At 29.1% G+C, this 24,686-nt stretch overlaps 1 protein-coding gene across 3 annotated transcripts; it reads left to right on the top strand.

The window, feature by feature from the left end:
• The first annotated feature begins 7,029 nt into the window (after positions 1-7,029).
• LOC107905154 (peptidyl-prolyl cis-trans isomerase FKBP62) lies at positions 7,030-11,445 on the top strand. 3 transcript variants are annotated; one of them, XM_016831730.2, is made up of 13 exons: positions 7,030-7,467; positions 7,574-7,660; positions 7,746-8,003; positions 8,114-8,194; positions 8,291-8,371; positions 8,478-8,672; positions 9,072-9,161; positions 9,249-9,424; positions 9,699-9,821; positions 9,917-10,063; positions 10,500-10,627; positions 10,707-10,827; positions 10,996-11,445. In XM_016831730.2, exons 1-13 carry the CDS (start codon positions 7,263-7,265, stop codon positions 11,113-11,115), a joined length of 1,812 nt encoding a protein of 603 aa, XP_016687219.2. In that variant the 5' UTR covers positions 7,030-7,262; the 3' UTR covers positions 11,116-11,445. The 3 variants fall into 3 exon arrangements, 2 of the variants coding, with proteins under 2 accessions (XP_016687219.2, XP_040950123.1); XR_001686462.2 differs by lacking the exon at positions 10,996-11,445 and having other exon boundaries at positions 7,043-7,467; positions 10,484-10,627; positions 10,707-10,824; XM_041094189.1 differs by lacking the exons at positions 7,030-7,467; positions 7,574-7,660 and having other exon boundaries at positions 8,003-8,020.
• Positions 11,446-24,686: the final 13,241 nt, after the last annotated feature.

Below are 24,686 nucleotides of genomic sequence, written 5' to 3'. Positions count from 1 at the left end.
TTTCTCTCAAATTCTTTAAAAATTTTCATAACCAGCCAAAAGAATAAGTGAAGTAGAGACACTAGAGAGTTAAAATATCATCTTGGAAGAGAGAAATTGAAAGTGAAAGTGGAGAAAATGATAGAAGAAGTGAGGAAATTAAAGAGACAAGGTAAGTACTTCAAGAAATTTACTTTATTTAATTTTAATCAAGTATAGAGTATGCTAAATTAGTTGAATTAATTGTGAATGTGCTAATATTAGGTATGAAAATTTAAATGGTATATTGAAGTAGTAGAAAAAGAGAATAAATTGTAAAGTAAACAACTGTACTTATTGGCTAAACTATAAATTTTGAAAATTTTATGATAGAAAGATATTTGAGTCTAGTTTCAAAAACATCAAGCAGATCTTAATTTATAATTCTGTAGCTCAAGATATTAATAATTTAGTGACTATAACTCAAGTGGACAACTTTGATATGAACATATAAGCAAATAGTGGAATTATAGATAATATTACATATAAGCATGTTATATACATTAAGGATGTGGAATGGAGAGGAAGAGGGGGAAAATATATGAATATTCAGCATGAGTTTACATTAAAAATGACAAATTTGCATGTTTTAGGCTCAGGACTAAATTGAATAAAAGTAAAATTTTAAAGTTCAATTTTGTAAAAATATCAAAATGACCAAATTGCATGAAATAAATTTTTTATTGTCTAAATTAATAAATTGAAAGAAATCATTAATATCAGGTGGGTTTAGAGCTTTAATTTTGTCGTATGATGATATTATAAAGTGATTTGGTTAAATGTTAATGTTAATTTCAAATTCTGAAAATAGTTAAAATATTAGGGTTTGGAAATAAATTTTTGTTTTATTAAAGGCTGTATTATAACCTAGAATATTTGGATAAATTATTAATTGAGAAAAATTAGCTTATTTGATAGATTAACTAGTTAAGGGACTAAATTGTAAAAGTTGTAAAAGCTAGGGCAATTGTGTAAATTTAAAAAAATTGAAGAGTATAAATTGTGAAATGAATTGAAACTGAAATATATGCTAATAAATAAGTAACTATATATTTTAGATCAAGATTCTGTAGATACTCATAAAAAGGAAAAATAGCGGAATAGTTTCTGAACTCCATCAATTATTATAATTTAATTCAGGTGAGTTCATATGGTTAAAATATAATGTTTATTTATTAAATTGATGAATAGTATTATGAATTTATTCATATCTATTCCTGAAAATAAAATTATTGTTAAATTATGAAATTAAATTAAATGTTCAAAACGAGTGGAACGTGGGATTGAGTACAATCGTTCTGTGGCAAAGGATGAATTGAAGGATAAGACCATAACTGAGTTATGACATTATGAACGTAAGACCATGGTTGGACCATGGCAGTGTTTATATGTAAGACCATAGCTGGGCTATGACATTCTGATGATAAGACCATAACTGGGTTATGGCACTACGAATGTAAAGGATGAATTGACAGATAAGACCATAACTGGGTTATGGCACTATGAACGTAAGACCATGGCAATGTTTATATGTAAGGCCGTAGATGGGATATGACATTCTAATGATAAGACCATAAGTGAGTTATGGCACTACGAATGTAAAGGATGAATTGACGGAAAAAGTAAAGGATGTTGGTGGCAAATTACCCAAGTAAACCGAGATTCAACATTTGTTGCAAACTTTCTTGTTTACTTTCTGTTTAGCTCTCATGAGCTTCTGTTCAGCCTTCGGGCCTCTGAAAATGATGTACTCATGTCTGTAAGTCATTCCTCGAATGGTAAGTTATTTGGAGTTTTCTTGGACGATATATGTATATGAAGAAACAGTAAAAGATGATATGTATCATGAAATGAATATATATATATAACAATATCTTGATATGTTGAAACATGAAAATTATGTAAGTTGAGACAAGTAATAAATTCAAGTCTGACCTGTTGAGATAATAAGGTTATTGATGTCAAAATTATATGAAATATGTTCAAATACGCTAACAAGTGTTGTTGTTTGATACTTAGGCAAGTGCAAAACTACTGGTTGAAATGGTAAGTGCTCAGATGAAATATGCTTGTGCTTATGAAAGAGGGTTAAGGTTTAAGTTGCGTAATTTCTTATGAAATGATTTATCATGTGATTAATTCAAAAAAGGTCTATGTTTAAATGCACTAGCTTGTAGTTATGATGGAATGATATGCTTATGATTGGTGTATTATGCATACGGAATGAATGTGGAAAGTAAAGAAACGTAAATGAAAGTAAAGAAATTTGGAAGAGCTAAAGTTATTTAAAATCCTAATATGCTAGGAATAATATGTATAAGTGATACTGTAGATCTATTCACTTTGTGAGCTATTAAATATAACTTCATAAGTATTGTGGTATCAATATTGGATTATTTTTTATATGTTTAAATTTCAAATTTGAAAAGAAGTATTATGATTAAAATTTATACGAGCTTACTAAGCATTTATTGCTTTTGTATTTGTTTTCCTTTACTTTTAGATTATTAGAAACTCGATTGGGTTGGAAGCTTGTCGGAGTTGTATCATTCTATCCAATGGTTCTATTGGTACTTTCGAATGTTTTGATTTTGGTTATAATTGCATGTATAGGTATTTATTTTAATAATGACCTATATGTAATTTGTTGAGTTTAGCCACTTATTTTGGCTTGTTTTGAATCTCTAATTATGGCTTGTTGATATGTATATTGTTGATTGTAGATTGACATAGAATTGGGTGAGAAATATGGCTTGTAAAATGGCTTATTTTTGTCCACACCGGCAGAGACAATGGCGTGTGTCTCAACCATGCGTGACACATAGCCAAGTGACATGGTTGTGTGTTCCCTATATCTTAAATTTGCACAAAACAGAATGCTCACATGGCCTAGCCACACAGCCGTGTAACCCCTGCAGTGTTGAAAATTTTAAATATTTTTCAAAAAAAAATTTCTGAGTCTTCGACTTAGTCCCTATTTGTTTCTAATGCGTAATTTGGGCCTCGATGGCTCGTTTAAGGGAAAATATCTATGATTTTGATTGGTTTCTAATATGAATGCTAGATGAAATGAAATGTCTGATAATTAATTTGTAAACTCCGGTAATACTCTATAACCCAGATCCGGTGACGAATTCGGATTAGAGGTGTTATAGCTAAATTGTAATTGAGATGAATTGTCATGGAAATGTATATGTTATGTGGAAATATGACATGGAAAACGTATATGAAAGTTATTACATGATGAGCTCATTCATGTTCTTGGTATTTGTGTGAATTACTTAAGTAACATGATTAGTGAAATTGTGTGTTTTAGGCTTTAAGCCAAATTGCTTGGATGCCAATTATATGTTTATTTTAATGAAAATAAATGGTAAGTTAATTCTAGTGTAAGGCATATTTCAATGTAATTATATAAAGCCTTATCAAGTTTGGTGTGTGATAAAAGGGTGATATGATGAGAAGTATACAAACCTATTGGTGAATGGTTTAGAATTAGCATAATTGATAAAGTATGCTTATAAGTATAAATATGTTTTTGGCAAGTTTAAAACACTTGCATATATGAGATAATATATCATGCATAAAATTTGGTATTGACATTGATTTCAGGGTTATGAATTGGCTTGTGAATGTATTTGGATGATGTTGTAGGTGAAAGGCAAATTGGGTGAGAAAAGTGGCCTGAAAATGGCCTATTTTTCGTCCACACGAGCAGAGACACGCCATGCGCACAGGAGTGTGGTTTGGTCGTGCGTCCCCTGCACCTAATTTTCAAAACTTAAATTGTCCACACGGCCTAGCACACGGGCGTGTGGCTGGCCATGTGACCTAAGTTAGAGAGTTACACGGGTATGGATACAGACTGGGACACGACCGTGTGCCTAATATTGGATGCCCACACGGCTTGGGACACGCTCACACGGCCTGGCCACAGGGGCATGTCCCCCTGCACCTAAGGAAAAATTTTGAAATTTCGTGAAAAATTCTGTGAGTACCCGATCTAGTCCCGACTTATTTCCAATGTATAATTTGGGTCTCGATGGCCCATATAAGGGACATTATGATTGATTAGGTTAGATTTTTGATATGAATAGTAAATGATACGATTTGATTATATTTGATGTGTAAATGTAACACCCGCTACCCGTATTCGACACCGAAATAGGGTACGAGGCATTACCGGAGTTTGCTAATTAATTTTCAGACATTTCATTTTTATCTAGCATTCATATTTATAACCCATCAAAATCAAAACATTAATGAGCTAATGTTAACCAATTTAACTTGTACATGCCATTATAACCAGAATCAAATCATCCAAAATTACCAATAGAACCAATGGATAATGTGATATATCTCCAACAAGCTTCCAATCCAATCGAGCTTTCGATAATTATTTCAAAACATCTAATAATTATACATATTACCAATAATAATTCAATTCCAATAATAAAACACACATATATGTATATAATATTCATTACCAAATAGCATTCACTTCAATTAAATTTATACAAAATATAGTTCATATGGATTTAACTAGGTAAATTGCAGAAATACCAAAATTCAGGGTTATTTTGAAAATTTTCTATTTTTCTCGAATTTCCACCCAATCATAATCTAAATTAATATTTCATTCAATGTACTAATTTAAATAATAAAACAATTCATTTCATGTAAGTTGGTCACTTTTTGACATTTTTTTTTACAAATTTACCCTTAAAGTTTCACATTTGTTCAATTTAGTCTCTAAACCTAAAACATGTAAATTGGTCATTTTTAATGAAAACTCATGCTAGTTGAATAATCATATATTTTCCTCCTCCTCCTCTCCATTCCACATCCTTAATGTATATAACATGCTTATAGGTAACATTATCTATAATTTCACCATTTACTTATATATTCATTCAAAGCTGTCCACTTGAGTTGTAGTCACTAAATTATTTATATCTTGAGCTACAGAACTCCAAATTAAGATCCGTTAATTTTCTCTGAAACTAGACTCACATATCTTCTTATATAAAATTTTCATAATTTTTGGTTTGGCAAATAAGTACAGTTTATTCTTTAAAGTCATCCCTATTCTGCTGTCTGACAGTTCCGACCCTTCTTTACTAAAAATTAATTATCTCATCGTACAGAATTAGAATGATGTTACTGTTTATTTCTATTTAAATATACTTATTAAGGATTTAAAAATATAAATTTAAGCCTCTAATTATTTTTCTCCAATTTTTTATGATTTTCCAAAGTCAGTACGGGGGAACCCGAAATCATTCTGACCTTATCTCACAAAATCTATTATATCTTATAATCTAAAATTCCATTGCTTACACCGTTTCTTCTATGAGAAACTAGACTCAATATGATTTAATTTAATATTTTTTTCACCCTCTAATTCAATTTATATGATTTTTGGTAGATTTTCAAAGTCAGACTACTGCTGCTATCTCAAAAATGTTTTAGTGTAAAATGTTGATAACTAAATTTATAACACTTTCCTTTCCTTTCTCTTCAATATGTTCCATCACTTTCTCTTATTTCCCTTTAATAACATAACACGAATATAGAACCTTATATAATGAAACTCTTCCTTAACATTAATTTTCTACTTTTTCAATAATATCAAACTCAAAAGTATATAAAAATCTTGATGTTCTTACCTTATGCCATTGATTTCAATCTTTAACTTGATTTTTCTCCCTCCTCCAACTTCTATTTCTTGAATCTAACTTGATATTCTAGCTCCCCATAGTCTCCCTGTTATCTTTCTCTCTTGATGGATATGGAAATTCTTTTGATTTCTAAGTGAAAATGGTAAATTTTTGGTAAAAGGACCAAATTGTAAAGAAAAGAAAGTTTCTCTCTTTCTTTTCTCTTCATACGTTAGTTGCATGGGGAAAAAGATATTCTTCATCTTTTCTTCCATATATATATACTAAATAAATTAATAATAAAATAATAAAATATCATTTAAAATCTAATTAAAATATTAATAAACTAATATTTATTTATTTATTTAATCTAAAATATCTCCAACATCATCATTATTTTCTAGATTTCTCTTTCTTCTAATTGACCATTTTGCCCTTTAGATCTTTTAAAATTTCATCCTTGAGTCATCACTTAATTTGGTAAAATTATAATTTAGTCCCTCATAATTCTTCATCTATTCAATTTGGTCCCAATTCATCCATTTTCCTTAGTTTCTAGATTATTCTACCCTTAAAATATTTACACTATTGGTCCTTCAACTTTTTCATATTTACACTTTAACCCCTAAACTTTTGAGTATTTACTCTTGGGTTACAAAACTTTTCCCACTTTTACAATTTAATCCTTTCTTGAATTAATATGTCATAATATACTTCCCAATGTTGACATAAATCAATTACCCTTTTAATCACTTTATTTCCTTATTTTTCCATATCAGGGATATTATCTTACTTTCTCACTGTAGAAATTTTCGGGATATTACAATTTCATAGCTAGTTAACCCTTCTAGCTTCTAGAATTCAAAGTCTACATTTTATACAAATAGGTTCTTTCCTTAATTAATCACTAAATCGATAAAATTTTCATATCAGTATTTTCATGCAACCTTCCTATCATAATGCAACCCATGTCATAATTTTAAAATAATTTTTTTCTCATCGGATTTGTGATTCTGAAACCACTGTTCCAACTAGACCTAAAATCGAGCTGTTACAGTAAACTCTGGTAATGCTCCATAACCCTGTTTCGGCGACGAATATGGGTTAGGGTGTTACATTTTCAAAAGTTTGATGGTCAAATTTGATTCTTTTTAAAAGATTGAGGGCCAAATTGATAAAATATGTAAAAGTTAAGGGTTAAATTGGACATTAAGCCATAAGCAAATTCCAAAATTCCACCACTGTTTAGTTTGGGCCTCTCAAATTGAATGGCCTATTCTGTTTGAAACTGTAAATGGGCTAGATAGAAACAGCATTTATCAACTGGTAAAATGGTAAGTCTAGAAAGTCTAGAAACTTGAAAGCAAATCGATAAAGCACCCCCTATAACCTCAACAAAAATAACAAATCATGCACTCACTCACAGAAACATAAACACTTGCCGACACATCGTTTAAATTCAACCATCTTCACGTAATCAGTATTTTGTCTGATTATCCATTATTCTCCTAATTTCACTTCACAAATAACTCATCTACTCATTACATTACCGTCGCCCAAAATCTTCGTGGTCTACCCACTTCGATGGAAGTAGAGAAAGGGAAAGGAACCGACGTTTCAGACGTACAGGGCGAAGATGACCTCGACGAGGAACCTGGGGAGGAAATTGAATCAGCTCCGCCTCTTAAGGTTGGTGAGGAGAGAGAGTTGGGTAATTCCGGTATCAAGAAAAAACTCCTCAACAATGGTATCCATTGGGAAACGCCTGAGTTTGGCGACGAAGTCACCGGTAATTTCCATTATATTTATTTCTAGACTTCAATTTCTTTTAAAAAAATATCCTTGTATTGGGGTTATTTTTAGTTTTTGAGTAAACAGTGATCGAAACTATGCAGTTCATTTCGTGGGTACTTTGCTTAACGGGATAAAGTTTTGTTCCACAAGGGATAATGGTGAACCGATGACTTTTAAGCTTGGTGAAGGTGAGTTTTTGGAGGTTTAATCTTGATGGTGCTGCCTGATCAACTGTTTTATTCAGCTTAATTTATGTTTTAATGGGTTTGATAGGTAAAGTGGCTAAGGGTTTGGATAATGGGATTACAACTATGAAGAAGGGGGAACGTGTATTGTTCACATTGCCTCCGGATTTCGGTTATGGAGCTGAAGGGCGTGATGGTGTCCCACCTGATTCAATTGTACAATTTGATGTTGAACTTCTTTCGTGGATCACTGTTGTGGACATATGCAAAGATGGTGGTATCATTAAGAAGATTATGGAGAAGGGAGAGAGGAATGAACGGCCTAGTGATTTAGATGAAGTTCTTGGTACTCTGAACTCTTAAGTACTGCAAAATTTTTCATCATTTGCTTTGTTTCTAAATTGATTAATAGGATGTTTATAGTGATTGCTTTTATTTTAAATCGTCTTTATGCAGTCAAGTATCAAGTGGCGCTTGCCGATGGGACTATTGTAGCAAAAACCCCTGAAGAAGGATATGAGTTTTACGTGAAAGATGGTAATTTTAATTGAATGTTGAACTTTTACGGTAGTTGGGAAGAGATATTAAACTTTTTATAAACAGAAGTTCTCAACATGTTTTCTGTTTTTGCAGGTCATCTTTTTCCAGCATTGACAAAAGCAATTGTAACAATGAAAAGGGGAGAGAAGGTCAAGCTAATTGTTCAACCGAAGTGTATGTTGTCATATGATAGTTGGATTACTGCAATTCAAATCTTGATTGACTTTTATTCCAAGAGATCAATATTGCAAGTTTTACAGTGTATTGAGTTCAATGCCAGATGCTTTTGGAGATAAGGGGAAGGAGGCTACTGATGGGTTCCCAAGTATCCCACCAAATTCAGTTTTGAACGTTGAACTGGAATTGATCTCTTTCAAGCCTGTTATCGATGTTACAGGAGATTCTAAGGTATTCAAAAAAATTCTGAAAGAGGGAGAAGGTGCTCTTGTAGCAAATGAAGGTGCTGCAGTAACTAGTGAGTATATTCACCCATTATGATATCTTATCTGTGTTCTTCCAAATCAAACTAGATTCAGAGGTAGTGGATACTGTTCCACTTTCCATTTAGGTTTGGAATGGGATTAGTACTGGATTGCATCTTAAAGGTGTAAGATATTTCAACAGTAAAATTGCTTAAAAAATTATGGTCTGTAAGGTTTAGGTGTATGTTTATTCTTGCTCTTTTAGCAATAAATGAAATTGGACATGAAAAATTTGTTTCCAACTTGTTTGGGAAATGTTGGTATTACGGATTGTTTCATTGAGGTGACTCGACCAATATATTATATCATGATCCCATGGCCTTGCACAATTCCTATGCTCTAAATATCTTTACCAGTGCTTCTTCTATAAACGCTTTACTCCTTATTTGCAGTTAGCTATATTGCTTGGTTAGAAGATGGTACTGTATTTGAGAGAAAAGGAGTTGATGGAGAGCAGCCATTGGAATTTATAACAGATGAAGGTTGGTGTACCCTTATATTGCAAGTTTGCTAGATGATCAGTAAAAAACTTTAGACCATATCTAACTATTTACCGATTTGACAAATAGAACAAGTGATTCCGGGTTTGGACCGAGCAGCAGCAACGATGAAGAAGGGGGAACAAGCATTGTTGACAGTTAGTCCTGAGTATGGTTTTGGTAGTGTTGTAGCGGAGCGTGATCTTGCTGTAGTCCCACCTTCTTCAAACCTAGTCTATGAAGTTGAAATGTTGGATTTTGTTAAGGTGACAACTGTAGCCCTATAGACTTGTTAAACATGACAGCTCCTTTAGTCCCTTACTAATTTGTAGCAGGTATTTCCTTAGGCATTGATCTCTAGTTCTGGTACGTTGGGTCCAAATTCTCCTCTAAATCTTTATCTACCATCCTGATCTATTTGGGATTCTTTCCTCATCCCCCCCCCCCCCCCGCGCCTTCTTTTCCAGTCAGTCTGTTCCTGAGGTTAGATGGTCATGTTATTATCTGCTGTGTTTTATATCTGCTTAATGAATTTAATAGGAAAAAGCCCCATGGGAACTGAATAATCAAGAGAAAATTGAGGCTGCTGGGAAAAAGAAAGAAGAAGGGAATATTCTCTTTAAAGATGGGAACTATCAACGAGCAGGAAAAAAGTATGATAAGGTAATCACAAAGCATTGATTTTGTCTGATTAAAATACAGAGCCTAGATTGTATATTTGAAATAATTAATTTCTGCTATCTGTTTTGTACCATTAGGCTGTGGACTATGTCAGTGAAGATGGACTCTTTCAGGATGATGAGCAAAAGCAAATAAAAGCATTGGGGATTTCTTGCTGGTTGAATGGTGCAGCATGTAGCCTCAAACTAAGTGATTTCTGGGGGGCAATCCAGTTATGTTCCAAGGTGAGTTGCCAAGCTACCAACACAAATCTGTATGATTGAAATGGTAGATGATTCCCCCAGTTAGTATGGTAATAATGATGTCTTGGAAATTGGTCATTAGTGCATGAAAGGATGAACTTGCAAAAGTAAACCTCTTTTATGTTCAACCTCTGTTTCCATTGAAATTGGGAATTTACTTTTGTTTCACTATTATATATTCACTTTTGTGCCTTTTATTGTTTGACATATGTAATAGTGAAAGAGCTCTCAATGAGGGCGTATCTCATGTCATCACTAGCTTCTTGAAGGTGTATGCATTAGTTTCAAAATGTAAGGACAAAGGCTGGCATTTTTTAAGTACTATATCTAGCACTGAAGATCACATATAAATTTTGCTCTGGTTGATTAGCTGGAAAACATGCGTCTTACTTCATTCTAAAGCTTGATCTTTCTCTAGGTACTAGATTTCGAGTCCCACAATGTGAAAGCTCTATATAGGCGGGCACAAGCCTACATGAAAACTTCAGATCTAATATCAGCTGAAATGGACATCAAGAAAGCTCTTGAGGCTGACCCCCAAAACAGGTAAAGACGGAACTTATTCAATCTGCAAGTTCTTTGTAATGGCCAAGTTGTCAATAATCGTGTTCCTTACATTTGCCAGGGAGGTGAAGCTACTTCAGAAGACACTGAGACAACTCCAAATTGAAAGCAACAAGAGGGATGCTAAACTCTTTACAAACATGTTTGCACGAATGTCGAAGAGATCATCTATGCCCATTAAGGTGAATGGTGTTCCAACAATGTTTTATATGTGGTGAATGTACAACAATTCATATTGAAGGAAACTATTCCGTATCAACTCCATAACTTGTATAGGTGACGAGCTACATGTTAGACATTGTTTTGTTAATGATGATTGAGATGAATCTATTTGAATATTTTTATGGCAGAAATTGAAGGTTGAGATAGCAGAGCCTGAGAAGAGTGAAGAGGCTGCAGCAACTGAAAGGGAATGCGTGGCTGAACCTTCAACACCTTCTGAAGATAGAATGGCAGTTGATCAGAGTTGAGAAATTCCATTTATCACTTGTTATCCATCTAACAAAAGGTTAAAAAGGTCTAATGTTCAAAAACCAGCACTTCTCCCTCAGCCTTGCTCGCCTGTAAGTTTTAGCAGGAAAGAGAGGAGAAAATTAGTGTAACCGAACTCAGTGTTAAAATGTTAATTCCTATAAACTGAAAGAAGGGATGAAAGAAATGATGATCCCGATATGAAGAGGCGATTAAGATGTCCTAACATTTCATATTTATTCATAAACATTGAACCTTGACCAAAATCTTGCACATTGTATGTGTTTCTGTTGTTTGTAGTTGAACACAGGTGGGTTGATTGTTCTTCATTAACAGAGCACTCCTGTGTCTGCCTCACTCGTTTCTCTATGTTGATTTGGAATGTAGGACTCTTGGATTTTGACCATTAAACCGTATGTATGGTTACTCCATGAACATAAAATCAGTTTCTACCGACAATTTTTAGAGCAGATGAGACGTCTAAACTTTTATCCGTTGTGATTTAGATTTGAAAATTTTGCATAACCAGAAATTTTGAATCCCACACGATTTAAATTTACAATTTACCATCTGCTTGTGAAATTTTTTTTTTGAATAACAATTTAAAATCTAGTTTATGTATGAGATATTTTTTATAAATGATAAATTAAAATCCATAATTATCCAAACTATTCAACCTGAAGTGAGGTACCTTAATATAAAGTTATTCAAATTTAAAATTAAATTAAATTGGCTTACATGCCAAAAAAATCCTTAAGAAAATGCAAAAAAATCAATTAAGACCCCAATTAAGCTCCTTTTATTAATTAAAATAATTAAGTATGCCCTTTCGTTAACAATTTTTGTCATTAACCACGTTGACCGTTACACTAATTTGACGGACCAATTAGATAATAACACGTGGCAGTTTTTGATTTAATCTAATGTTTTTCCATAAAAAATATTTAAAAATAAAAATATCATCAAAAATATTTAAAATATAAAAAAATATTTAAAAAACATAAAATTTTAAAAATTCTAATAAATTATAAAAAAATATAAAATTAATAAAACTTATTTAAATTTAAAAAACATATTGTAATTCTTAAAAAAATGTAACATTATAAAAATATTTAAATTGATATAAACTTGTAAAAAATATATAAAAAAACATAAAAACTTGAAATGGTCTGGTTAGCCTGAAATTGGCAAGAGTATTGATTCGGAGAAAGCCATTAGACTGGTTGACCAGGGAACCAGACAATTGAATCAAATTTTTTAATATTTTTATCAAACTAAAATTTTATTATCCAACTATTAGCATATGCCAGAATGAAATATTCTAATTAAAATTTTTAGAATTGAATTGATGGTCAAACCGATTAGGCCATCGGTTTACCAGTTTAACTGATCCGTCCAGTTTAATTAAATAAAACATAATAAATCAAAATATTAAAAAATTAAAAAATTAAAAAAAATTGGTTCAACCATCTGGTTCCCAGGTCAATTGGTCTAATGGCTTTCTCCGAATCAATACCCTTATCGATTTCGGTCTAATTGATCCAACCAACTGATCCAATTCACTTCAAGTTTTTATGATTTTTTTTATAATTTGTATAAGTTTATACCAATTTTAATAATTTTTTTTATAATTTTTATGATTTTTATAGACATGTAATACATTTTTATAAAGGTTTAAATATTTTAAATATGTTTTATTAATTTTATAAAAAAATTATATTTTTTATAATTTCATATCAATTTTCATATTTTTAAATATTTAATAATTTTTATATTTTTTGATATTTTTTAATCATTTTTATGATTTTTTAAATAAATTTTATGAGAAAAATATTAAATTAAACTAGAAGTTGCTATATATCATCATATGGTTGATCTATCAATTTGTTTTAATGGTCAATGTGATTAATGATAAAAACCGTTAATAGAGAAATTTAATTATTATTTTAATTGACGATGGATTTAATTAGATGCGAATTTAATATAAAGAATTAATTATTATTATTTTCACATTTTGTTAAGGGCTTTCTTCCTTAAAAAGAAAAATTCAGTGAATTTAATTCCACTCGTTTGTTTGACAGAAGTAATATCAAATCCTAGCCTATATAACTACTACGAAAATGACATCATCACCTAATCTAACTACTAAAAGCTTAAAATCCCTTTGTCACAATTTAATTAATGAAAATAACATCATCACCTAATCTCACTTTAATAAAAACTAGAAAATAGCTAGTTGGAATTTATACGCATTAACAAAACTAAACATAAAACTAAGATGATCATAAAAGATAACATCACCAAAATTGAAACTACGAAGCTGCTCCGGATTACTGCCAACAATTTCCTTCATGGGAAACATGAATCGTTCTACTACTGGGGAAGCTCACCAATAGAGTCCTGCAAGGAACGCAAAGAAAGTTTTGAGCAAGTTGAAGCAGAAATAACCCTTGTTGCATCAACTTCAACAATAACCGAGTAAACTGCAAGAATTAAACCATCTCTTAGAGCCCATAATTCCGCAACAATGCCTGTTGCAACTCCAGCTTGCCATCAGAATCCCGAAGGAGTGTCCCTGCCCCAGCAGAGTCAGGATTACCGATTGAAGATGCATCGTAGTTTAATTTAACCCATCAATTTTCAAGAGGAACAACTATAAAAGATTAGGAGTGAACAAAATTTGATTCAATTTGAAAAACTCGATAAAAAATTTAAATTTTAAGTTAAATAGTTCGAGTTATTTGAGTTAATCGACTTATTCGGATCAATTCGAATAAAAAAAATCAAATTTTTCGGTTTAACTCGAATATGATTACACAATTCGAGTTATCTGAAAATCCAAATAAGAAAAGGTAAAACTACTTGTTTGATAATTGTTTACTCATTAAATTAAAAGGCAAAACTATTATATTGTTTATGTAGTTAAATAATCTTGTACTTTGTCTACTTGTTAAATAATCGATCTATATAAATGCAACATTGAGTATAATTAATAGGATTCGTTAACTTGACTCGAAATTTTTTTACTCGACTTAATTCGATTTGAAAAAAAATTCAAATTGAGTTCGGTTTCTAAATTAGAATTTGTCAACTCGACTAATTCAAATTTTTTTACTCAATTCGACTTGATCAAATACTCACTCCTATAAAAGGTCTTTATAAAGCTTGATCGGTTTCTATGCACCATTCCTAACTTCCAAAGAAATTGTTTGGGCTAGCCGCTCCTTATAAGGATAAGCAAAAAAGGAGAAAAAAGATCCCCTTTTATCACAAACCTCTAGTAGGGTATGAACTATGACGGCACCAAACATTAGGCCATTCCAAACAATTTGCGCACAAGTTGAGCTCATTCAAAGCATAATGATCTTTCTTGATCAGGATGCCAATATCACATAATGCATCATCAATCCAGCCTAGCCTATCACAAGTTTTCTCAATATCTATTTTTACGGTCATTCAACCCTTCCTCCTTGACTTCAAAACAATCTTTATTTACTTGTCAAACCATAATTGAATGATAAAAATAAAGATTTTTTTTTGTTTAACTGTAAAGAGAATACCTTTTGACTTCAAAATTTCATAGTGATTGGAATTGGCAGGTACACCCATTTGAGTTGAATCAATTAGATTATGAATCACTTTATAAAAAAAATTCGTTAAATCGATTGAATTTTTTTTATAATTTTTTAAAAACTATTTAATATTTATATTTTTAAAATTTTTATTTAATTAAATCCTAATCAATAATTAAATTAATTCAATTGAGAATTAATCACTTGACTAATTCGACTATTAATTTAGCTCTAAAAACCACACAAAAAACTATGTCTATTAATAAAAAAATTAAAACTCGTATTTTATCTCTCACAAAAGAGATCGACAATAAAAAGGGTAAATTATATCAAATATTATTAAATTATTAATAAGTTTATGTTTTATTGACTAAATTTTAAAAAGTTACAAAATAGTTAATCTATTCGAAAGTTTTTATTTAAATCATTGAGTTGTTGTTGTATGGCCTTCTTTGTTCCCAACCCCTTTTTACCAATCGAAAGCTCTCATTCTCCTTCTATTCTATAATTTTTTTTCATGATACAACTTTAAATGTTACCAATTTGTGAACTAAAATCCAAATAATTTCCTTCTTTGATCTCTGACACTAATCACTAGATAAACTTGAATTGTGGTATGTTCTTCTACTTGTCTATGAATATTGATCTTCCGTATAGATTATCAAATGATCGTTTAGAACTCACTAGCCAGACTTTTTAAAATAAAAAAAAAACTTAACATCCTAATGATTTAAATAAAAACCCTCAAATGGTTTAGTAACTTAAATGAAAATTTTTTATCAGTTCAGTAACTATTTTGTAATTTTTTAAATTGATCAACCAAAACATAAACTTACTAATAATTTAATAACCTGGAGCATAATTTACCCTAAAAAATAATATAATATAAAATCAAACAATTTAATAAGGTTTCAAATTAAACCCAAAAAGAGTTAAAATATGTCAAAATATTATTTTGATGGATATTTTATTTCAAGAAATGTACCAATCTACATAAATAATATAAGATTTGTGATACCCAAAATTTTATGTTTTCCTGCAATGCATGGAGATATATTATTAGGAAATAATTTTATATACCAGCATTTACCATTTTCTATTGATAAAAATTTAATTATGTTATCTGTAGAAAAATTTTCTGTAAAAATACTATTAGTAGAAAATCATAAATTTGTGCGTGATAAAAATTTTACACCATCAAATCAATGATGTGACAAGACAATGCAACGTGGAAGCAACCATGTTCATAATAAGATAGGATCTTTATCAGAAAACTGTACATGATTCAAATAAAATTAAAAAGAGTTTTAGAATTCTCTTATAAATAGAAAAGGAAAAAGCCTAAAGAAAGCATCAAAAAATAGTTTAGAAATCTTTCTTTTTCTTATTAGTAATAATTATTTACTAACTATTACATATGAGATCCTATTACATGTAACGATAGAAAACATAGATGATTAAAAATTATAATAAGGAATATTTATATTATATGTAAACAGAGAAATATAATATATTCTATATAATATTACTCATATTATCCTCTCCTTAATTAATAGATGAAATTAATGATTTAGCAGAAGATCTAGCAATAAGTTAGATTTCTATTAATGAATATGCAAAAGCATCAAGAGTAGAAATCAAAAAGATTAATAATAAAATTATTGAGCTCTTTGAACCTAATAAATTTACTACTGAAATACAACCAAAATTATTACATTTAAGAGACCTATCAATACCAAAAAACTGGATGATAGAAAAAATAAGTAGTGCAAGTACTTCTAAACCTGTAAGTACTATAGAATATATGTCGTCTGAAAATAAATTATATTTCAAAAATACTGCTATAACAAATATAAATGACAATTTAATTTTACTCTCAAATACTTTAATAGAGGAAGAAGAGGATAATATAAGTGCAAGTTCTACACCAATATGAATGAAAACAGTTCATATTCCTATTTTTCCTACAGAACCAAGTAGAAGTTCTAGAAACACTAGAATGGAAGAAATACAACAAATGAAAATTGGAACAAGTGATGTAATTACATTTTCAAATTTTCAATCCAGGAAATATTACACATATATTGAAATTACATTTCAATTTAGAAAATATAAAACATATTCATTGCATACTTTATTAGATACAGGAGCTACAACTAATAGTTGCAGAAAGAATGTCATTCTTGTAGAAAAATGGGAACCTATGAAACATCTAATAAAAGCAATAGGAATAGATGGTAATGAAACCATAATCCAATATAAAGCTAAAAATGTATCAATCTACATAAATAATGTAATATTTGTGATACCCAAATTTTTATGTTTTCCTGCAATACATGGAGATATATTATTAGGAAATAATTTTATATACCAGCATTTACCATTTTCTATTGATAAAAATTTAATTATGTTATCTTTAGAAAAATCTTCTGTAGAAATACCATTAGTAGAAAATCATAAATTTGTGTGTGATAAAAATTTTACACCACCAAGAAAAGAACAGATTAAACAACTTGAAACAAGTCATTGGTTGTTTAAAATTTTAGAAAATAATTTTAGTGAAGAACATTAAAAATATGGTAAAATAGCCCTATATATTGTGAAATTAAATTGGAAAATCGCAATAAAATTATTAGAGTTAAACCAATGATCTATACTAAACAAGATATAGATGAATTTGATATACAAATTAGAAAATTAGAAAATTTGATTGTAAATCGGGATTTTGGCAAATCATGCTAACTAAAAAATCTAAACCTTTAACAACTTTTAGTGCTCCTAATGGACATTATCAATGGAGAGTAATGTAATTTGAATTATGTAATGCACCGCAAATCTTCCAAAGATGGATGAATTCTATATTTAATAAATATAAAAAAAATTGTGTAGTCTATATAGATGATATTTTAATATTTTCAGATACATTAGAAAAACATAGAAAACATTTAAATATTATTTCTCAAGAATTCATAAAGCATGGAATCATATTAAGCCCTAAGAAAATAGAGTTAGAAAAAACAGAAATAGAATTTTTAGAATTGAAATTATCTGCAGATGGTCTTAAACTACAACATCATATTATAGTAAAAATAAAAGAATTTCCTGAAAACATTGAAGATAAAAAGCAGCTTCAACAATTTTTAGAAATTATTAATTATGGAAGAAACTTCTTTCCTAACTTATCTAAAAAAATATGTAAGTTATATGAAAAATTTTATCTGGTCATAAAAGGACTCAGAAATTATACAAAACCTAAAATCTGAAATAAATCATAGTCCAAAAGTTTATTTGCCTAAACAAGGTGATAAATTAATTTTAGAAACAGATGCCTCACAAAATTATTGGGATGTATTTTAAAAGCTAAAACAATAAATGATGAAGACCTAATATGTGGATATAGTTCAAGAAAATTTAAACCAAATGAAATTAATTATGTTATATATGAAAAAGAATTATTAGCAATAAAAAAAGGGAATAAAAAATTTTCTTATATATTTAGCACCTGAAAAATTTATTATAAAAATTGATAATCATGCAGTTAAACAATTCCTTACTAACAAAAGTTTGGAATCTGTACCTAGAAGAATTAGATGGTACAATGAATTATGTACTTTTAATTTTGAAGTTTTATATATAAAAGGAACTGATGATATTATTGCTGATTATCTTAGCAGGCCTTATGGATAGAGGTAAAAAACCTTTAGAAAAAGTTGGTGAATGGACAACTGTCCATAAAAGGCCCAACAAAGGGAAAACAACAAATTCTAATCAAGGATTTGTGACTATACCTGCACAAGCACCTTTTTATTCTAATCAATTATATTATGTGCCATATCCAATGGTAAGACAACCAGTTAGAACTCATTTATCATTAACACCAAAAACGGTAAGTCAATTCCCTTGGTCCCAATATCCAAATTCAGCATTCCAAGCCAGTTATGTTGAAATGATAAAAGGAGCAAAAAATTTGTTGAAACAACAACAAATTCAGGAAATAAAAGATTTTTACAATCTAGGCTTACCACTAGAACTATATAATTTTATTAATGAAATGTGGAAAACTCATATTTTTGAACAAAGAGCCAATTTCAAAAGAGCTCTTACTAAGTTTTCACAATTTTTAGTTGAAAAAACAACTAAAGAAAATGAAGCTCATGATTTATTACTAAAATCTATTTTATATAGAGATTGGGAAGAGTTTGAAATAGAATATATATATATATAGATGTTAAGGAGATAAACAATCTTCTTGATATATTTTAATATTTTATTAATAAAGAAACAAATAGTCCTGTTATGAATAAAATATTTAGACTATGTTTATATAATAAAGCTAGAAAAAATTTACCAGTAGAAATTTTTACAAAAATAAATGGAGCTATTTGCAAACATCAAGCTCAATTTCAAAAGGTTTTTTTATAATATTTTTTGCAAGCTTATGTTTTTACTAATGATTTAGATGAAAAATTTCCTACTATAAAATTTAGACTGGATCATGAACCATTTGATATAAGCAGTATTGCGTGGAGTTTTGTTAAAGAAATAGCAGTTCAAAAATTTTCTTTTCATCTATTAAAAGATTTTCCTGCATCTATTAAGTCTATATTATTAAACATAATAAATAAAAATTATTTTTACTATTATTTTCATATTGAAATAAGCAGCCTTATTGGCATTGCTGAAATTTATAGACTCTGGGCTGATGGAAGTTGAATATTGGCATATGAAATTGGAAACATCATTATTAAGTGATAACTCAAGGATAAAATTTTAAAAGATCATAAAGGGTAAAATGGTTAATTAGAAAGAGAGAGAACTCTATAAGGCAATGATGATATTAGAAATATTTTGATGATATTTTTAATTATTTAATTAGATAAATATTATTTTGTTAAAATTTTATAAGATATTTTATTATTATTTTATTTAGTATATAAGGAAAGAAAGATGAAGAATTCATGCACCCACGTGAGAAGAGAAAAGAAGAAATAAATTTTCTTTTCTTTACAATTTGGTCATTTTACCAAAAATTCACCATTTTCACTTAGAAATCAAAAGAATTTTCATAGCTACCAAGAGAGTAAAATAATAAGGAGACTATGGGGAGCTAGAATATCAAGTTAGATTCAAGAAATAGAAGCTGGAGGAGAGAGAAAATCAAGTTAAAGATTGAAATCAATAGAACAATGTAAGAACATCAAGATTTTAATATATTTTTAAGTTTGATATTATTGAAAAACCATGAAAATCATGTTAAAGTAGAGTTTTCTTGTATAAGTTTCTATGTTCTTGATATGTTAGTGAAGGGAAATATTGTAGAGAAAGGAAAGGAGGGTGTTATAAACTTGGTTATCAACATTTTGCACTAAAATAGTTTTGGATAGCAGCAGTAGTCTGACTTTGAAAATTCACCAAAAATTATAGAAATTGAATTAGAGGTTCATTAAAGTATTAAATTAAATCCTATTGAGTTTATTTTACATCTAAGAAACGGTGTGAGAAAAAGAGTTTCATATTTTGAGGTATATGAATTTTTGTGAGACAAGGTCAGATTGATTTCGGATTCCCCTGTTCTGAATTTGAAAAATCATCAAAAATTGTAAAAAAATAATTAGGGGTTTAAGTATATATGTTTAAATTTTTAATGAGTCTATTTTCAAGAGAAACAAACAGAGACATCATCCAAACCCCGTACTAAGAGATAATTAATTTTTAGTAAAAAAGGTCGAAGTTATCAAACAGCAAAACATGGATAAATTTGAAGATTTTACTGTACTTATTGGATAAATTATAGATTCTGAAATTTTTATGGTAGAAATATATTTGAGTCTAGTTTCAAAAAAATTAAACGGATCTTAATTTAGAATTTTGTAGCTCAAGATATAAATAATTTAGTGGTTATGACTCAAGTGGATAGCTTTGATATGAACATATAAGTAATAGTGGAATTATAGATAATGTTACATATAAGTATGTTATATACCTTAAGGATGTGGAATGGAGAGGAGGAGGAGGAAAATATATATGAATATTTAGCTAGCATGGGTTTGCATTAAAAATGGCTAATTTGCATGTTTTAGGCTCAGGGACTAAATTGAATAAAAGTAAAATTTTAGGGGTATGTAAAAATGTCAAAATGACCAAATTGCATGAAATGAATTGTTTTATTGTCTAAATTAATATATTGAAAGAAATTATTAATATCAAGTGGGTTTAGAGCTTTAATTTTGTTGTATGATGATATTATAAAGTGATTTTGTTAAATATTGATATTAGGATCAAATTGTGAACATGGTTAAAATATTAGGGTTTAGTATTAAATTTATATTTTATTAAGGATTTTATGATAGCCTAGAATATTTGGATAAATTATTAATTGAGAAAAAATTAGTAGATTTGATAGATTAACTAGTTAAGTGACTAAATTGTAAAAGTTGTAAAAGCTAGGGTAATTGTGTAAATTCAAAAAATTGAAGGGTATAAATTTTGAAATAAATTAGAACTGAAATATATGCTAATGAATGAGTAGTTTTATATTTAAGATCAAGATTTTGTAGATACTCGAGGAAAAGGAAAAATAGCGAAATAGTCCCTGAACTCCTGCAATTATTACAATTCAATTCAAGAAAGTTCGTATGGTTAAACTATAATGTTTATTTATTAAATTGATGAATGTTATTATGTATTTATTCATATCTATTGCCGAAAATAAAATTACTATTAAATTATGAAATTGAATTAAATGTTCAAAACAAGTGGAACGCGGGATTGAGTACAATCGTTCTGTGGCAAAGAATGAATTGATGGATAAGACCATAACTGGGTTATGGCACTATGAACGTAAGACCATGGTTGGACCATGGCAGTGGTTATATGTAAGACCATAGTTGATCTATGGCATTCTAATGAAAAGACCATAACTGGGTTATGGCACTACGAATGTAAAGGATGAATTGACGGAAAATGTAAAGGATGAATTGACGGTAAATTACCCAAGTAAACCAAGGTTCAACATTTGTTGCGAGCTTTCATGTTTACTTTCTGTTTAGCTCTCATGAGCTTTTGTTTAGCCTTTGGGCTTCTAAAAACGATGTACTCATATCCGTAAGTCGTTCCTCGAATGGTAAGTTATCGGGAGTTGTCTTGGATGATATGTGAAGAAACAGTAAAAGATTATATGTATCATGAAATCTAAATATATATTGATATGTGATACATGAAAATTATGTAAGCTGAGACGAATATAAATTCAAGTGTGACATGTTGAGATAATAAGGTTATTGATGTTGAAATTATATGAAATATGTTCAAGTACGCTAACAAGTGTCGTTGTTTGATGCTTAGACAAATGTCAAATTACTGGTTGAATGGTAATATGTTTAATTATAAGGTGCATTGAAATAGTAAGTGCTCAAGTGAAAATATGCTTGTGCACATGAAAGAGTGGTAAGGTTTAAGTTATGCAATTTCCTATGAAATGAGTTATCATGTGATAATTTGAAAAAAGTCTATGTTTAAATGCACTAGCTTGTAGCTATGGTTGAATGATATGCTTATAACTGGTGTGTTATGCATATGGAATGAGTGTGGAAAGTAAAGAAATGCAAATAAAAATAAAGAAATTTTGGAAGAGTTAAAGTTGTTTAAAATTCCTACTATGTTAAGAATAATATATATAGTGATACTATAGATTTATTCACTTAGTGAGCTATTAAATATAACTTCATGAGTATCGTGGTATCTATATTGGATTATTCTTGATATGTTTAAATTTCATATTTGAAAAGAAGATTATGATTAAAGTTATACGAGCTTACTAATCATTCATTGCTTATGTATGTGTTTTCCTTTACTTTTCAAATTATCAGAAGCTCGATTGGGTTGGAAGCTTGTCGGAGTTGTATCACACTATCCATCCGTTCTATCGGTACTTTCAAATGTTTTGATCTTGGTTATAATGGAATGTATAGATTAAAATAGAATCGGGTGAGAAATATGGCTTGTAAATTGGCCAATTTTCGTCCACACGGGCAGAGACACGAGCGTGTGTCTCAATCGTGTGTGACACGCGACTAGGTGACACAGCTGTGTGTCCCCTGTATCTTAAATTTGCACAAAATAGAATGCTCACACGGCCTAACACAGGGGTGTGTGACTTGGCCATGTAACCCAAGTCAATATACTTATACGGGCATGGACACGGGCTGAGACATGGCCATGTGACCCCTGCAGTGTTGAAAATTTTAAATATTTTTCGAAAAAAATTTTAAGTATTCGATTTAGTCCCTATGTAATGACCCAAAATTCACGGGCATCGTAAAAGTATGATATCGGGCCTCCGTCTTAGTAAATTGAGTTTGAAAATAATTATTAGAAATATTTACGAGACTAGTTGTGTGTTTAATTAGGTTTTAGATAGGTGAATTTAGCTTAATTAAGAGTAATTAGGAAAAAGGGATTAAATTGAATAAAGGGTAAAAGTCTAATTATAGATCTAAAGAAAATAAGAGGGACTAAATAGGTAAATAAGCCAATGGCTTAAGAGTAGCGGCAATACATGGAAATATCTTAGATTTTTCTTGATTAATATTATAAAAATATTATTTAATTAAAACATTATAAATTAAATTAATTAAAGTTAAGATATTATATTATTGGAAATAAATAAGATAAAGAGAATTGTACGGTAATAAAATTTGTACATGTGTAATATATGTATTTGTACACTTGTAATATTATTGTATATTTTCTTGAATTCTAAGTAAAAAGATATTTATTATTTATTATAAGTATTAAGTTAAGAGTATTTATTAATTAAATAATTAAATTATAAGATTTTTGTGTGATAAATAAAATAAATGATGATAAATGCATGGTATAGATGATATTGTACATTTATAAATAATATATATATGTACATTTGTAATATTATTATTTGTTGTTAAATAGATTTTTATTAAATAAATAAAATAATTGACAAATAAATGGTATAAAATTTATACAAGTGTAATAAAATAAATATGTACAAATGTAATTAAACAATTGGTTTACTTTATATTTAAGCATAAGATATATTATATTAATATTATATTAATTATTTAGTAATTAAAAACAATAAAGCAAATAAAATAAAGTAAAAGAAAGAAACAGAGAAGAAAAAAAGAACAGAAGTTCTTTCGAAAACAGGGGAAAGAAAGAAGAAAAAGAAAGAAAAAGGGAAAATAGGATTTTTAAAGCTTGGAGTTTAATTTGGTAAGTCAATTAAGCCATTTTCTTTTAATTTTGATGTTTTAGAAGTTTTAAAACAAGGTTTTGATGGAATTAAGTTGATATTTTATAAGCTCATAGGTTTTCAAGTATAGTTTATGTTGAACAAAAGAGATGAATTAGGGATTTAATTGAATGAATTTCAAGTTAGAATTGATAAAAGGATTAAATTGTAAAAGAAACTATAGTTTTTATGTTTTAGGGATTAAATTGAGAGAAATTCGAAATTAGGAAAATATTCTGAAATTTTAATAGTTACATTTGAGTTTGGATGAAATTTGAATAGAAATAGAGTGTGAATTGAATTAGGAAAGTAAGTGAACTTAGTTAGGATTAAATTGAGAATAAGGAAGAAATTGAATAGAAATTCAATTCTTTATCATAATTAGTACTGAAATTAATAGTGTAAATTATTATTATTTTCGTAGCTAGCAAAGAACCAGAAGTATCGGCACAAAAGGGAAAAGAGAAGATTATCGAGGAGTAAACTTGAGAAAATCACGGTTTGTATTACTATAATTTGAATTTATTTATTTTCAATTGTTAAATTTCAATTAAAGTACTTGGTAAGTGAAATTGAGGTGAGTATTAAAATATTGCATTGAATAAAAGTGAATGAAATGAATTGAATCGAAGTGAAATTATTTGAACTGTGTATTGATTAAAAGTGGAAAGTGAAATTGAATTGAATTGTGATTGAATCAAAAGTGAATTTGAAATAGAAAAATGAT

The sequence above is a fragment of the Gossypium hirsutum genome, chromosome D05, assembly GCF_007990345.1.
Source record: "Gossypium hirsutum isolate 1008001.06 chromosome D05, Gossypium_hirsutum_v2.1, whole genome shotgun sequence".
Classification (NCBI taxonomy): Eukaryota; Viridiplantae; Streptophyta; class Magnoliopsida; order Malvales; family Malvaceae; genus Gossypium; species Gossypium hirsutum.
This window is presented reverse-complemented; position numbering and strand designations above follow the sequence as displayed.

Bases quoted from the DNA above. Each gene is read 5' to 3' on its own strand.
- LOC107905154 (XM_016831730.2), top strand. From the start codon at position 7,263: ATGGAAGTAGAGAAAGGGAAAGGAACCGACGTTTCAGACGTACAGGGC. The intron at 8,004-8,113 runs GTACTCTGAACT...GTCTTTATGCAG, and splicing joins TGATTTAGATGAAGTTCTTG to TCAAGTATCAAGTGGCGCTT. The intron at 10,828-10,995 runs GTGAATGGTGTT...TTTTTATGGCAG, and splicing joins GATCATCTATGCCCATTAAG to AAATTGAAGGTTGAGATAGC.